Here is a 17,766-nt window from a genome sequence, read left to right as displayed (position 1 = left end):
CCTAACATGCGGCACACCAACTTTATTTCGAGTCATTGATTAGCCTACTCAACGCCCTACACCCCTTAACAGTCGGCTAACCTAAACACCAGATAACAGTACTTTTATTCATAACTCAACAACAAAACTTAATCATGTCTGGTTGTTAGAGATTAGCTGATGCAGGAAAAAAACAAAAAGAAAAAAAATAGTAAGGAAAAACGAGTTGTCCTTAAACACAACTAGAAAATTATATGCTACATCATTTCCAATATCGTTCAAGCTGCTTTCTACGCGGGGAACCAAATGCATAGTGAAAGGGAGAATAGAAACTATTTATCCATTAAGCTTAATTAGCAGTTCTCTTTTCAATGTCAATCACAGCGTTTCTTTGGATTTCAAAAATTGAAAAATCAGTCAGCATAAATCGTAACATGTTTTGTCCTGTAGAGGTATAAATATTCTCAACTTCTTTCTTTGGAAAAACATCATGCTCTCATCCCAATTCCTTTTCTTTCTTCTACTTAGCCCCTACGAGACCAAGAAGCTTTGTCAGCCAGCTCGATACATCCCTCCCTTTCAACCACCATCAGGGGGAAATTAAAGAGGGAAAGAAGGAATGCAAAACCTATATATGATATATTACTGTTTCTTCAAGCCTTTCCCTTTTTTCCTTTCAGACAATATATTGCTGTCGTTATCCTCTGTAGGAACTGTTTCAGCAACTGCGATATCCTTGGAGTACTTTTTCACCCTCAAAGATATGAGGATACTTGCACAGATCCCAAGAAGAGGAAAGATGTATGACCATAAATTGGATGATTTAGATCCAGAGCCGGAGGATACAGCAGCACCGGCCAGACTGCCGATAGATGTATTCTGCAAAATCATTGGCAGGCAGCCGACTGCTGTTGGAAGCAGGAAATCCAGGAAGAACCTAACTTTGGTGGCTGCCAAGGCATAGTTGATGACATAAGAAGGTATAGGTGAGAAACGGGCAAGAAGTACGAATTTCCATCCATCTCGTTCAACACCCCTTGAAAGAACATGGAAGTACTTGTTGTTTTGCGCCCACCCTACAGCAGAGCTGGAACTCCGAAACACAAACCTGGGGAAATACAATATTAGAATTCCCATGACAGTGTCCCGGAAAAGGAGAGAAATATCTACAAAACACTTTAACAAATTAACTTCACAACACCTCCTGAAACACTATACACTTCTTTTGCTTAAGCAGTAGAAGGCAGGGGCGGAGCTAGCATAGTACTCGGGGGTTCGGCCGAACCCAGTAACTTTGGTCTAAAACCCTGTATTTGTCTTGAAAATTTCATTGAATATGTATAAATTGATAATTTAGAACCCAGTAACTTAAACGAATTAGAATCCCGAACCCACAAGCCTCGAATCCTGGCTCCGCCTCTAGTAGAAGGACATGCTTAAAAGAGGGGAAGGGGAAGAGATGGACAATGTCATCAGCTGTTATCCTGAAATCCAACAACTAGAATATATTTTGCTTTGTCCATGGGAGTGAAAGATGAAAGAAAAGGCTGAGCTCTCTAGTTTAATTGCATGTGATGGTTTTCAATTAATGGAAACAAAAGTAGTCAAATTGGAATAACCTCTTCTCATGCCGATAACAAAAGTAGTCAAAATGGCTTCTAAGAATATTTTTAGTTTCACCAATAACATTCATGTTAGAGCCAAAGATCAATAAATCATCAACATAGAGGCAAACAATAACATGTGAATTGTTCCAAGACTTATGATAGATGCACTTATCACACTCGTTTGTTTTAAAACCATTTTCAATCATGCGAGAATCAAATTTCTCATGCCATTGCTTTGAATTACTGTTTGAAGCCATAGAGGGATTTAGTAAGTTTACACACTTTGCTTTCTTGGTTTTGCTTCAATAAAACCTTCGGGTTGTTCCATATAAATTTCCTCATTTAGGTCCCCATTTAAAAAAGCAGTTTTTACATCCATTTGGTGAATATGCAAATCAAAAATTGCAGCAATAGCAATTAAAAGCCTTATGGATGTAATTCAAGTTACCGGAGAAAAAGTATCAAAAAATTCTAGGCCTTCTAGTTGTTTAAAACCTTTAACAACTAGTCTAGCCTTATATTTATCAACAGAGCCATCCGATTTTAATTTTTTTTCTAAGGACCCATTTACACCCAATTATTTTTCAACCCGGTGGTAAATCAACTAACTTCCAAGTTTTATTGGAAATAAGTGATTCCATTTCATCATTTACAGCCTCTTTCCAAAAAATAGCATCATGTGAAGATAAAGCTTCTTGTAAATTGAGAGGGTCATCTCCAACATTAAAAACATAAAAATCAGGACCAAAATCTTTTTCTACTCTAGCTCTTTTGCTTCTTCTTAACTCAAAATCATCACTTTCTTTATTTTTCAAAACAGAAGTAGAAGAGCTAGGTAGTGACAAAATATTTTCATTAGTCCTATGACCCCAGACTATTTTTAGAATCAAATGGAAATTTATTTTCATGAAAAATAGCATCTCGATTCTATTATTATATTATCTTCAAGACTAAAAAATCTATTTGTACTTTCTTTGAAGCATAACCAAGAAAAGCACAAGTAGTAACTTTTTTACCCAACTTAGAAATTTTGGGATCCATTAGCCTTACATAAGCTAGACAACCCCAAACTCTTAGATATCCCAAATTTGGCTTGTGAGCTTTCCACAACTCAAATGGTGTCAATTTAGTCTTTTTATGAGGCACACGGTTCAACACATAACAAGCAGTTAAAATAGCTTCACCCCAAAAATTTAGAGGTGCACTAGACTCAACAAGCATGGCATTAGTCAACTCAACCAAAGTTCTATTTTTTCTCTCCGCTACACCATTAGACGCGGGAGAATAAGATGGAGTAGTTTCATGAATTATTCCCAATGATCTAACAAAAGAATTAAACTCATTAGACTCATATTCACGGCCTCTACCACTTCTAATTCTTTTTATTTTTCTAAAAGGCGATTTTCAACTTCATGGAGATAAATTTTAAAATTTTCAAAAGCATCACTTTTATTTTTCATCAAGAAAACATATATGTATACTTAGAAAAATCATCAATAAAGGTAATAAAATATCTATTTCCTCCACGAGTTAAAAAGTTCCTCCAAGTTCACAAATATCGGTATGAATTACTCCTAATAATTCAGCTTTTTCTATCAACTTGAAAATGAGGCCTTTTTGATGATTTTGGCTTTACTACAAGCTTCACATTTTCAAAATCCTTTTTAATCATTAGGATTAATCCTAAATTACTCATGATTCCCACATAACGATTATTAATATGACATAAACGAGCATGCCAAAAATTAGTGGAAGAAAGCATGTAAATTGAATTAGTCACTTTATTCATCTCGACATTCAACTTAAACATCCCATCGCAAGCATACCCCTTTCCCACAAAAATACCTTTTTTCACTATTACATATTGATACTCAATAATTTGTTTATCGATTTATTAAAACTAGACATCAAATTTTTTCTCATAGAAGGGTAAAAAGTACATCTTTTAATGTTAACATCTTCCCTAAAGGTAAAACTCAACTCGACGTCTCAACTTTCCAAGACTTGAGTAGTGTGTGAATCACCAAGCATGATGGTTTTGGGCTCCTCAAATGGAGTATACACTTTGAACCAATCTTTGTCATATGCATACGGTTTAATCTACCTTCGTCATAACATTTTCAACCATATTTATATATTATCACCGCCACAAGTGGCTGATTGTAACGTTTTTGAGTGTAGGACCACGTTTCCGAAACTTGCAAAATCGAGAGGCGCAATATCTTTCACAAAAGTCCAAATGGTCCTCCATTTTGTGCTTGTTGCTTGTGCCATCAAATTATTTTTCTTGGGAGGTCTACATTATTTTTCTTAAATATTTTCTTCTTAGGCTTCATGTATTTTTGTTAGCAATAGCCACATTATTTGAAGTAATAAATTTCTTCTTTCGGGTTGTAAGTTGCTCTCTTAAGAACTCTGCAAAATGCATCAAGGGATGGATGACAATTTATCAACGTCTCAAGAGAGGTTTCCTTTTGTTTGTGGCGCATAGTTTTTGAAATTCCTTCCATGATTAGGTGGAAGTTTATCTATTATGCCACAAACAATAAGGTTATCACCAATTTTGATCTCCTCGAAAGAAAATAAGTTCTCCAACAATCATTATAAAGTCTTGAGCTTGATCTACCAGGATTGTTGTCCACCGTTAGGAAACGTGAAAAATCTACTAGCGGCCATATTTTTTTTCGCTCCGGCCCTCCTCGGTATCATATTTACTTGAATGGAAATATTTTCTTTTAAAATGTCAAAAGTTCTATCATAATAATCATAAAAAATTATGTCCTCGGTAGACAATTAAGTAAATAATACGACAACACTTGTATAATCTTCATCGTATTTTCATTTTTCTTGAAGAGAAATAAGTTCTTCATCATTCATGGAAGTGTTGTCTACTTTAAAGATTTGGATTCTTCTCCGGTTAACACATAAGAAACATTGAGAAGACTTAAGTATTTTTATTTCTCTCAAATAGGTGAAATTTAATGCAGATCTCTCTTTGGATTTTTCAATTGTAGCCATTGAATCTCCTTAAAATTGTTGGTGATCTTGCGGATGAAATTACAATTAGGGAAAATCAATAAAATAAAAATTTTTATGATTGGTTCACATATCTCGCTTTTAAGAGATTGAAGCCCGGCTAGTCAAATTTCACGGTAATCTTTTTTTTTTTTTTTTTTCAATCCGGATACAACGGCCCTTACGTCGTATAACTCGAGAACTCTGGACAAGATGAAATAAAGACAACACTTCCATGAATGATGAAGCCCATTGACTAATAAACCCCGACTTCAAAAAAACCGAAAAGTTTCTCGAAGATTGATTCAATTTCCTATTATTTACTTAATTGATCACATAATTTATATGAATTATTATGTAGAATCTCATGCAAAGAAAATGGATGAAAAGGTAAATATGATCACGTTTTGGACGAAAAAATATCTTGCTAGTAGATTTTTTATACAAATTATTTCTTTGTGGGAGACCAATTGGACCCAAGATTTTAGGTTAATTTATATTGGAGAACTTGCCATGGTCTTCATTTTAATATTAAAAATGGTGATAACCTTATTGTTAAAATGCATAATAAAACCTTCCAATTAGTAAGGAATCAAAAATCTATGCGGCCACAAACAAAAGGAAAACAATATAAGACGTTGACAAAGATGGAGGAAGATAGCTTTTGGGGCCAAGATGTTGACTGGGAGAGAGCAACTTACAATGATTTTTCCGAAATTGAAGGTAAATTTATTACTTCAAATATACCGCTAATCTAATGCTAACAATTTTACCTCTATGAAGCCCAAGAAGATTTTATTTAAGAAAAATAATGGTGGACCTTTGAAATAATAAATCTCTAACAACCAATTCGACCTTTTCTCTTGCCAAGGCCATCAACAAGCTAAAAAAGAGTTCGGACATAATCCGTGACAGAGTTAGCAATAATAGTTTGCTCGATTTTGATTTCCAACAACTGCACCACCTTGCTATCACAATGAAAAAATAACCGGTGGTTTCAAAATAAAATTTGACATAAATATGGTGTCTTGTTGATGCCTTCGAAGTTTCTGTGGGATATTTTTTATAAAACAAGCCATAGGTTTTTTGCAACTAATAGTTTAATTCTTTTAATTTCCATTGAAAAAACCACACATGCTTGGTGATTACAAAACCGTCTGTTCGAGGCTATGAGAAGTTTATTGAATGTTGAGATGAATAAAGCTGAGCATATTCCTTTTGATTTATTGTCATTTTCACTTTTATGATCATATTAATAATTTTTATGTGGGATACAATGAATACTTGAATCAAAAGGAGTTAAACATCTTTGCAATCGAAAGTTATATTTCCAAGTCACAATTTTCTAAAAGATAATGTGATTGGTCTATGAAAAAATTCCATGTCATGTATTTTAGTTAATTTTATTCCAAGAATAAAATTTGCCTGGAGGAAAAGATCTTTATTATGTCAAAATATGATACCGAGGACACAATGTTTTCTTGATGAGCGAAAAAATATCTTTTTAGTAGATTTTTCGTTTATCTCCAAATGGTGGACAACAAATCTTTGGTAGCTTTCTTCAAGACTTTATAATGATTGTTGGAGAACTTATCCGAGAGATCAAAATTGGTGATAACCTTATTGTTTGTGGCATAATAGATAAACTCCTTATTGTCGAAGGAATTTCAAAAAACTATGCGCCACGAACAAAAGGAAACCTCTCTTGAGACGTTGATAATGCGAATGCATGGATTAGGGCCAAGATGCAGAACTTTTTTGCAAACGGAAGAAACTTACAACCCGTCACAAATGAGGTAAATTTAATTACTTCAAATAATCTCTATCATAAATGCTAACAAAAATACCTTTCCAAATTTGGAAGCTTAAGAAGAAAATATTTAAGAAAAATAATGGTAGACCTCCCAAAAAAAATAATGGTGGTAACAACCAACTTTAACATCAACAAGCACAAAATGAAGGATCCATGCTTTTCTTACGCATAATAGCAAGAGTGGGCATATTGCTCGATTTTGCAAGTTTCGGAACTGGTCCACGCTTATCTCTTGAGCGAACATTGAGAAGAGCCATTTGGAGAGAATAAATATGGTTGAAAATGTTGAAAATGGTACCGTTAATTCTTCAAAAATATTTTGTTGATGACAAAGATTGGTTCAAAGTGTATACTCCATTTGAAAAATAAAACCATCATGCTTGGTGGAAGACTCGAAAGTGCTTGGAAAGGAGATGGCGATTTTGAGTTTTACCTCGGGAAGGGTGTTAACATTAAAAGATGTACTTTTTACTCCATTCATGAGAAAAAATTTGATGTGATACATTTTTCTTAATAACTTGAAGTTATTGATAACATATGTAATAGTGAAAAAGGTATTTTTGTGTGGAAAGGGGTATACTTGTGATGGGATGTTTAAGTTGAATGTTGAGATGAATAAAGTGACTAATTCATTTACATGCTTTCTTCTACTAATTTTTGGCATGCTCGTTTATGTCATATTAATAATCGTTATGTGGGAATCATGAGTAATTTAGGATTAATCCCAATGATTAAAAAGGATTTTGAAAAATGTGAAGGACTTGTAGTAAAGCCAAAATCATAAAAAAATTTTCAAGTTGACAGAAAAACTGAATTATTAGAGTTAATTCATACTGATATTTGTGAACTTGGAGGAACTTTAACTCGTGGAGGAAATAGATATTTCATTACCTTTATTGATGATTTTTCTAAGTATACATATCTTTTCTTGATGAAAAATAAAAGTGATGCTTTTGAAAATTTTAAAATTTATCTCCATGAAGTTGAAAATCGTTTTGGTAGAAAAAAAAAAAGAATTAGAAGTGATAGAGGCCGTGAATATGAGTCTAATGAGTTTAATTCTTTTGTTAGATCATTGGGAATAATTCATGAAACTACTCCACCTTATTCTGCGTCTAATGGTGTAGCGGAGAGAAAAAATAGAACTTTGGTTGAGTTGACTAATGCCATGCTTGTTGAGTCTAGTGCCTCTAAATTTTTGGGGTGAAGCTATTTTAACACAGCTTGTTATGTGTTGAACCGTGTGCCTCATAAAAAGACTAAATTGACACCATTTGAGTTGTGGAAAGCTCACAAGCCAAATTTGGGATATCTAAGAGTTTGGGGTTGTCTAGCTTATGTAAGGCTAATGGATCCCAAAATTTCTAAGTTCTAAAAAAGTTACTACTTGTGCTTTTTTCTTGGTTATGCTTCAAAGAGTACGGCCTATAGATTTTTTAGTCTTGAAGATAATATAATAATAGAATCAGGAGATGTTATTTTTCATGAAAATAAATTTCCATTTGATTCTAAAAATAGTGGGGGTCATAGGACTAATGAAAATATTTTGTCACTACCTAGCTCTTCTACTTCTGTTTTGAAAAATAAAGAAAGTGATGATTTTGAGTTAAGAAGAAGCAAAAGAGCTAGAGTAGAAAAGATTTTGGTCCGATTTTTATGTTTTTAATGTTGGAGATGACCCTCTCAATTTACAAGAAGCTTTATCTTCACATGATGCTATTTTTGGAAAGAGGTCGTAAATGATGAAATGGAATCACTTATTTCAATAAAACTTGGAAGTTAGTTGATTTACCACCGGGTTGTAAAACAATTGGGTGTAAATGGGTCCTTAGAAAAAAGTTAAAACCGGATGGCTCTGTTGATAAATATAAGGCTAGACTAGTTGCTAAAGGTTTTAAACAACTAGAAGGCCTAGAATTTTTTGATACTTTTTCTCCGGTAACTAGAATTACATCCATAAGGCTTTTAATTGCTATTGCTGCAATTTTTGATTTGCATATTCACCAAATGGATGTAAAAACTGCTTTTTTAAATGGGGACCTAAATGAGGAAATTTATATGGAACAACCCGAAGGTTTTATTGAAGAAATAAAGCCAAGAAAGCAAAGTGTGTAAACTTACTAAATCCCTCTATGGCTTGAAACTATTGAGCACCAAAGCAATGGCATGAGAAATTTGATTCGCATGATTGAAAATGGTTTTAAAACAAACGAGTATAAGTGCATCTATCATAAGTCTTGGAACAATTCACATGTTATTGTTTGCCTCTACACCCACAAGTTATGTTGATGATTTATTGATCTTTGGTGAAAAACTCAAAAAATCAACATGAATGTTATTGGTGAAACTAAAAATATTCTTAGAAGCCATTTTGACATGAAAGATCTTGGTGAGGCAAATTTTATTCTTGGAATAAAAATTACTAAAACATGTGATGGAATTTGCCTTGACCAATCACATTATGTTGAGAAAATTGTGAAAAAATATAACTTTCTTGATTGCAAGCATGTTGTAACTCCTTTTGATTCAAGTATTCACTTGTATCCGTTCAAAGTGAAAATGATGTGATAAATCAAAAGGAATATGCTAGCTTAATTGGAAGTTTGAGATATGTATTTGATTGCACTAGGCACGATATTGCGTATGCGATTGGAGTACTTAAACGAGTTTACAAGCAAGCCGTAGTGAACATTGGCATGCCATAACGAGAGTTATGAAATATTTAGTTGGCACAAAAACCTATGGCTTGTTTTATAAAAAATATCTATACATGTACTTGAAGGCTTTTTCGATGCGATTGGAACACTTTATCCGGTGATTCCTCGTTCTACCATGGGTTATATTTTTACGTTGGAACGGGTGGTGCTATTTGTTGGAAATCAAAAAGCAAACTATTATTGCTAACTCTACCATGGAGGCTGAACTAATTGCTTTAGCTTCAGCTAGTGAAGAAGCGAATTGGTTAAGAGATTTATTATTTCAAATTCCTTATTTTGAAAAACCAATTCCTCCTATTTTAGTTCATTGTGATAGCACCGCTGCAATTGGTAGAGTTCAAAACCGTTATTATAACGGTAAATCCAGACCTATAAGGAGAAAACAAGATCGTGAGATCATATTTGACAAGTGGTACCATTAACGTTGATTATGTCAAATCTTGTGATAATCTTGCGAGATCCACTAACCAAGGCCTTAGCAAGAGAAAAGGTCCGGAACACATCGAGGGGGATGGGATTGAAGCCCATAAATTCGTGAGTCGTATATGAGGACACCCAACTCCGGGGACTAGAGATCCTATAACCGGTGTTCAATGGGAAAAACGAATCATATGATGACTTGTTGAGGAAAATGCACTATTTTATTTATTCCTCCCTATGGTGTAAGTGCATTATTCGTGAACAATTTGTGGAGGTTGAGTTTATAAACTCTTAATGAAAACGTAGCTCGTATGAGTGGGGTGTTAAGTTACGTACACTCTTGTGATTTCACCTATGTGAGTGTGGAAGTAGGTCGCTTTCTATGAGAATTGGGCTCGTTCTCAAAAGCACTCATGAAAACCGGGATAGCACAAGGCCGTAATGTGCTGGCTATTAAAGCTCATGTCAACACCTTGGTTGTTATGTGTAAGCAATAATTCTTTATTTCCCTAAAGCAGTCATAGTTCAAGTCTGAAGACCACTACGGCTCTGGAGTAAAGATTATTGTTTTACTAAGTGGAGGTTCAATGCAGAGCACACCTTCATTATGCATATTAATCTACCTTCAACTGATAAACTCTCTTATGTTAATATTAAAATGAGTGGGGGATTGTTAGGTTTTTTGAGCATTTTAATATTACAAATGTCTTTCACATTTTGTCCAAGTTCTACACGTTTTTTGTGCCATGCCATGCAATTTTTTTTCATTTGGGCAGCCACAAAAGTTGACCATGTCTTTCACATTTTTTTGTGGTAAAAAATGTGAAGACCATGGCAGCCACAAAAGTTGACCATGGCAGCCATGTCTTTCACGTTTAAGCAGCCACAAAGAAATAATTTGGTATAAATATTTCTCACGTTTTTGTGGTCAAAAAATGTGACCACTATACCTTTTCATCCATTATATAAGGATGATATCACTTACCAATTCATATACATAGATGTGAGAGTAGAGTAGAAAAAGTGAGGAAAGTGAAAAATAAAAGAGTTTATTAGTTGAAGGAAGGTGTTCTTTTGGTGGAGCTTTGGACTCAACATCTTGTCCAGAGTTCGTTGAGTTATACGACGTGGGCCGTTGTATCTGGAGGGGACAAGTCGGAAAGATTCTTTCTTTGGAAGTAAAGTCATTGGGCTTGAATCTCCTTAAAGAGAGCGAGATATCCGCGCCTCAGCCATAAAAATTTTTATTGCTTCATTGTTATTTTTCAATTGTAATTGTAATTTCACTGCAAGATCACCAACAACAACTCCTCCAAATCAGGTTTTTTAAGCTGCCTAAGAACAAATTATGTTGTTTATAAGCTGATTACATCAAGAACACCCCTCCCCACTTTCTGTACTTGTGCCCCAATTCTATTTGCTTTGTCCCATTTTACACATCCTCAAATGAATATACATAGTTCACATTCCTTCCAGCAACATTTCTGCCTTCTTCACTTTCTTATTTCATGGTCTAATCTAGGATGCCAATTCTAAGAATCTAGTGTGTCACTCTTTTGGAACATATGAATAAAATTTTCACCAACTATAAGAGCGCCTTTTTAAGATTCAGTTATGCCTAGACCTCTAACCTGTGACCGTGGTTTATCCTTGTATATCATCAAAAAGTTCTAAACATGCTTAGGAAACCATGAGATATCTGAACACCCAAAAAGACTAAAGCAACACATGATCAAGCTACAAATTTGCCACTGCCACCAAATGAACTGGCTGAATCTTTCTGAGGGCAAAATACCATGAAGAAGCTTTATCCTATTAGGAAATTAACATGCAAGTCCCTGAGTGCTCGTTTTTAATCACTAAAGCACTTGAATTCATTTAATCACTTTTGTCAGTTTTTCCAACCCGGGATCATTCAGGTAGAGAGTAATATGTACTTTCTGCTGGTAAAAGGAAAACGGAAGACAGAATGGAAACAACGAGCACCTAGGGGTGTAACCTAGCGGTCAATAAAGTGGGCGAGAACCTTGAAGACCAGGGTTCAAATCTTACTGGTTTGGGCCTCATCCAGTAGTGGCTTTTTTTGTACAAAATCAGCCTACCACGCCCAAGATGACTTGCAAGAGACTTTGGAAATAGATCACCATTTTGAGTTCAATTGGATTTGGAAAATTAGAGCACCCAACAAAATCAAGTTCTTCCCATGGCTATAACAACATGATAGGGTTCCAACTAACAGCTACTTAAGCCATATTAGGATCATTGTAAGCAACATCTGCGCAGTCTGCTTAGCCAACAATGAGACAACTAGTCATATCTATTTTGAGTGCACAATTACTAAATCCTTCTGGGAAGGTCTGGTTAGTAAACTGCCAATATAATTACAATCTCCAAATGGATGCCTTCTCCAAAAGTAGCTGGCCAACTACTTGGTATGCTATAAAGACATCATTCCTTTTAACGAGACCGCCTACTGGAAAGACATCATTCCTTTTTGCTTTTGAAATATTTGACTAACTAGAAATAATAACTTATTTAATAATATGAAAGATCAGGTTTAGGTTAGCCACACTATAATGCGCACCATGGAATTCCTTCTTCTGGCCAGTAACAATGTGACAAAAAAACTGCAGATCACCTTGCATGTTAAGTGGCACCCTCCACCTATAGGATATTTTAAGTTAAACATGGACAGTTCAACTCTTAGAAGCCCGAGCATGCAAGAGTAGCAGGGGTTTTCAGAAAAACAAAAGACAATTGGTTTTAGGATACATGCAGGTATGCCAAAAGGCACTAACACTAGGGCAGTACTCATGGCATTGTTGGAGCAATAATTTTATCTTTGGAGGTCACAATAGATTCAAAAATGGTAATCAAATTCCTACGAAATGCCCATATCACTTACAACTCTATTTTGTAAGAGTGCAGATAATTGATGCAGAGTCCAGGGTTTCGCGAAGTCAGATATAGCTTCAAGAAGGAAAGCAAGGTGGCAGACTTACTAGTGAATGAAGGTGCAAGGAAGATGTTTTTTCGATAATATAATATATCTAGCAGTTCCTCCTTTGTTCGTCTATGATGCTATGAAGGAATAACAAATTTAGTAACTACTTTTGTTTCTATGGATAGTGATAGCTTACATATGAACTCTAAACAAATATGCATAGTCACATCGGAATGTCCCTGTATTTCGGTATGATGCATATCAGTTATTAACATACTGACATCTTTTGGACCAAACAATAGAACATTTCAAAACTTTGGGCAAATAAGAACATGATTCTCATTTAAAAATTCATATTCAACCATTTATCAGACCCCTTTTCACATTTTCTCAGATACAATGCTTGGAATGACAAATTTTGGAGAAAATGAAGACCTCTCAAAGTGAAACAATAAGATCCATTTACAAAATAAACAAGACTTCTCAAAGTGAAACAATAAGATCCATCTACAAAACAATCTTTCAGAACTTGTTTAGGGCGGAGGAATAGTTGTTAACAGTTAGGTGCTTTTGATTCTAATGTTGCTTCACATATGGGTTAAATATCTAAAAAGAATGTAACATTGAACCTCGGATACATTTTTTTTTTTTCCTTTTCTTTTTTTGACAAGGTAACAGACTCAGATGCATGGTATTGTAAGTTGCAAATCATTTAAGAAAGTATTACAAGCCACACTCCACATCAGATAAGTCCAGGCAAAAAGACATGGATTGACATCTGTTAGTTTCTCCTAATGACAGCTAAGAGGGTAATGATTCTTACATATTTTACCTTACCTGCGCTAATTCCTATTTGTCTACGATGTTAATTATTTTTATTCGTCCCAAAAAGAGAAGAACAAGAAAAAGACATTCTTTTCTTATCAAGTAAAAGAGATTCATTGTCATAGTACCCTTCTCACAAAACTAACGTCTCCAAGCTTTAACTGACAAATGTTTTTTATGCATATTATTCACAAAAGAACGCCAAGCACTAAGCTAGTGGTGGAAGCTTTTACTCAGAAATGTTATCAGCTCTATTTTCAACTGCAAGCCTAAAGAGAGGAAACCTTGTTAGACTTATTTCAATTTTCAAATGCAAAGACAAAACAAGACATTAAGGGAGAGATTTCTCAATCTTCACAATTTGACTGACAAGAAGAAGATGATATAATTTCTTGTAGACAAGACATACAATTAGGTTGTCCAATGAAATTGGGAAACCTAGACAGGCTTGATGAATTTGAAACAACAAGCTCATGAGTCATGAGTATCTAGTCTCCTTTTATTTTGAGGCAAAGGTAACTTAGGAGTATCTAGTCTCCTAACTGAAACAATCACCCCAAATCACGAATAAACTATGATTTCTAGTAGACAAGATATACAATTCAGCTGTCAAATAAAATTCAAAACCCAGACAGTCTGTGAATTCAGCAAATAAATTCTCAAGGATCGACTTTGTTAAATCAGTCAACCAACAACACTTTCAATCCCAAATTCTCTATATTAATCCTTTATATCCATTCTGCTCTATTCGAGTCCATTTCGTTCACAAACTAAAAATTATGTTCTTTAGGCAAATTAACCACAATTCCCTTTATTAATCCTCCATATCCCTTCTGCTCTATTCAAATCCATTTCATTCACAAATTAACCCCAAGTTCCCTATATTAATCCTCTATATCCCTTCTGCTCTATTCACCTCCAGTTCATTTCCAACCTAAATTTTTTTAATCTTTTTAAGACAAATTAACCCCAAGTTCCCTATATTAATCCTCTATATCCCTTCTGCTCTATTCAAATCCATTTCATCTTCAATCTATTTATTTTTTTAAAATCTTTTAAGGCAAGTTAACCCAGTTCCCGATATTAATCTTCTATAACCCTTCCGCTCTATTCGAGTCCATTTCATTCCCAAACTAAAAAAGTTACTATCTTTTTATGCAAATTAAAGATTATCCAAAAATCACACTTATCCCTACACGGATAACTAGTTTACCCCCACATAATATTTGTTCCAAGTTGGAAACATACACATAGGCACAATGATGGTGTGTGTGTAAAGACATAGCGACCGGGCCAGAGCTAGAGTGTCTGGATACAGCTTCGAACCCACTAGTTTTGGTCCAAACCCTGTATGTCTCTTAAAACTCCAACTGAATAAGTACAAATTATTAAATTAGAATCCAAAATCCATAAGCATCAAAATCGTTACTATAACTGCTATCGTTACCCATTTCCCCATACCCATAATTTCACCTTCTCTTTCACAATCGTTTCGCTTTGTAATATGAAGTTGACGAATTTGACAGTGTATTCAACTAGTTCTTAATTATGGAGGTTGGACTACTTTAGTCCTTCATGTATACTACCTAATCGAAATAGCCCTTAACGTATGCAAAAAAGTGATCATTTTAGTCATTCATATATACCACAATATCGAAATAGTCCTAAATATATGCAAAAGGTGATCATTTTAGTCTTTCATATATACCACCTAACCAAAATAGTCCTTCATGTATGAAAAAACAAACATTTTAGTCCTTCATATATACCACATAACCGAAATAATTCATGACTAAACTTTATAACTAAAATTGTTGTTGTTGTTGATTATTTTAGTCCTTCATATGTACCACATAACCAAAATAGTCCTTAATATGTGGAAAAATGATCATTTTAGTCCTTCGTATATACCACATAACCAGAATAGTCAGACTAAAATTTTACAACTAAATCATTGACAATTCAAAATATTTATACGGCATATGAAAAAAATAAAGGAAATTAAGGTCAAAGAATAATTGTTTAACTCTCGAAATCCGAAAAGTGACACATAAATTTGAGACATAAGAATGGTACCTTCCGATCCAAAAAGAGAGAGATGCGCCAAGAATTTTAGCACAGAACACACACAAAACAGCTGGAAAGAACCCAAAAAGGAGAGAAGCACCAGCTTCAAAGAAGACAGCATAAGGAAGACAAAGAGCTAATGTAACTGTATGAAGACCTACATATGCAGGTATTGCCCAATTTCCTAACCGATCTGACATTTGTTTCAACCATTCAATTGTTGCCTCTTTTTCAAAACCTAATTGGCTGCTTAATCCTTTCATCATTGCAATTATCGCTACTATAACTCCTATTGTTACCCATTTTCCCATACCCATAATTTCACCTTCTCTCTTTCACAATTATTTCAATAAGATGAAGTTGACTATTTGACAGTAAACTCAGCTAATTTTTTTTCTTTCTTCTATATTCTAATGGCCGATCGACGATTAGTAGTAGTCTTGTCTCGATTTCTTCCTTCTCTCTTTTTTTTTTTTTTTTTATTTAAAAAAAAGATTTCGGGCAGTATTAAAATAGGTAAAATGCAAGTGAAATGACAAAATAATCCTTTTATGTTTGAAGGTAGCTTCAAAATAGGCCCTTCTGTATTTACTCCCTCCGTTCACTTTTACTTATTCAGTATTTTAAAAATAAATTTTCATTTTTATTTGTCATTTTTAATATATCAAGAGAAAATAATTTTATTTTTCCTGTTTTACCTATAGTAGTAATTACTCATTTCAAATCTAATAAAAATATTCACCAATTAATATGGGTACATTAAAAAATTATACACTTCATTTATTATTTCTTAAATAGCTTGAAAAGTCTGAAGTGATCAAATAAAAGTGAATGGAGGAAATAGTTAACAGTTTTGATCCTTTAAGATTGGCATAAGGTAACAAAAATGTACTTTTATGTTAATAGTTTTAGTCCTTTAAGTTTATCAAAAGACAAAAGTTAACACTTTTAGTCTCCGGTAAAATATTTATCGAATTTATCTATTAAATTTGACGGGAGCTATGAAAAAAAAAGATTTAATTATAAGTATCGAGAACGTCTGATCAAATCCTAAAATATGCAACATAAAAAATAACACTAGACACTAAAAAGATATATTCCTCCGTCGCAATTTAAGTGTCTTATTTTTAGTTTTTATCTGTCCAAAAATAGTGTCTTTTTTTTATATTTAATAAGTTCTTCAATTAAATTCTACACGACATGTTTAAAATAATAAGATTCAAAAGTTTTTCTTTATATTTTAAACTTCATATCCTGTCAAAATAAACATTTAAATTGAAACGGACAGAGTAATAAGAAATTAGAATTTTAGCACAAAACACACACAATACAGCTGGGGAAAATGAGAAACACCAGCTTCGAAGAACACAACGTAAGGAAGGCACAAAATTAGTGTTGCTGTACCCATAATTTCACAATCCTTTTCGCTCTGTAATTTGAAGTTTGATGAATTTGACAGTGAACTCACACTTTGTTTGGATAGTTGGCACGTATTATTTCATAATGTATCCTATTATATCCTATTGTGTTGTATTATATTCTAACAGTATTGTTATTGATACAAATATTTGGATAGATTGTATGTTTCCGTCGTTACATAGGGTTATTCGTTTGTACTAATCTTTAATTTTTATCCCTTCAGACAAATAACTTTTTTACAGGACATAAGTTTATATTTTCGCATCATAACCTCGCGCTCATAAAGAACTTATGTCATGCTAGACATAAGTTCGATTTTGAAAGGCAAAAATTATAGACCAACCCATTTGAAGGGAAAAACTAACTTTTTCTTTGCGCGGATTGCCTTTCATTTGGGGTGATCTTTAATTTTTGGCCTTCAATAAGTTTTGCCCCTCTAATTGGTGGTTTTAACTTTTGCCCTCTGCCTTTGCAAATTCTGTCAGAATTTTGCTTTACGGCAGAATTTGCAAAATTCTGGCCATGCAAATTCTGCCTTAACGCAGAATTTGCAAATTCAGAGGACAAAAATTAAAGACCATCAATTTGAGGGACAAAAATTAAAGACCACCCCTAGCGAAAGGCAATCCTGCAAATTGCCCAAAAACTAAAACCGCCATTTGAAAGGGCAAACCATGCAATTTCTTCCGTTACATAATGCCAGACATAAGCAATTTGAACGACAAACCTACAAGAAAAGTAAATTACTGGGTAGAGCTACTATAAAAAGATAGGATAAAATAGGATTATTTGATAATAAGCAAAGATAAAAATGAGAAGAAAAAAAATTAGGTAACGATGCGACATAAATTTACCGATATGATATAATAAAATTTAAGTAACATCAAAACAAACATTATATTTTAAATTAACAACAAAATACAATACAATAGGTAACAACCATCCAAACAAGCAAATTAG

The 17,766-nt window shown here is 33.8% G+C and overlaps 1 protein-coding gene across 1 annotated transcript; it reads right to left on the bottom strand.

The window, feature by feature from the left end:
• Positions 1-293: 293 nt before the first annotated feature.
• Positions 294-15,859, bottom strand: LOC132060248 (uncharacterized). Its single transcript, XM_059453186.1, has 2 exons — positions 15,397-15,859; positions 294-1,087 (listed from the first exon to the last, which is right to left on the bottom strand). The coding sequence occupies exons 1-2, from the start codon at positions 15,702-15,704 to the stop codon at positions 622-624; spliced, it is 774 nt and encodes a 257-aa protein (XP_059309169.1). The 5' UTR covers positions 15,705-15,859; the 3' UTR covers positions 294-621.
• Between the last annotated feature and the right edge of the window lie 1,907 nt (positions 15,860-17,766).

Source organism: Lycium ferocissimum, chromosome 6 (genome assembly GCF_029784015.1).
Source record: "Lycium ferocissimum isolate CSIRO_LF1 chromosome 6, AGI_CSIRO_Lferr_CH_V1, whole genome shotgun sequence".
Taxonomy (NCBI): Eukaryota; Viridiplantae; Streptophyta; class Magnoliopsida; order Solanales; family Solanaceae; genus Lycium; species Lycium ferocissimum.
The sequence above is the reverse complement of the archived record's forward strand: the minus strand, read 5'-3'. Positions and strand labels throughout refer to the sequence as shown.

Bases quoted from the DNA above. Each gene is read 5' to 3' on its own strand.
- LOC132060248 (XM_059453186.1), bottom strand. From the start codon at position 15,704: ATGGGTATGGGAAAATGGGTAACAATAGGAGTTATAGTAGCGATAATT. The intron at 1,088-15,396 runs GTACCATTCTTA...GTATTTCCCCAG, and splicing joins CTCTCTTTTTGGATCGGAAG to GTTTGTGTTTCGGAGTTCCA.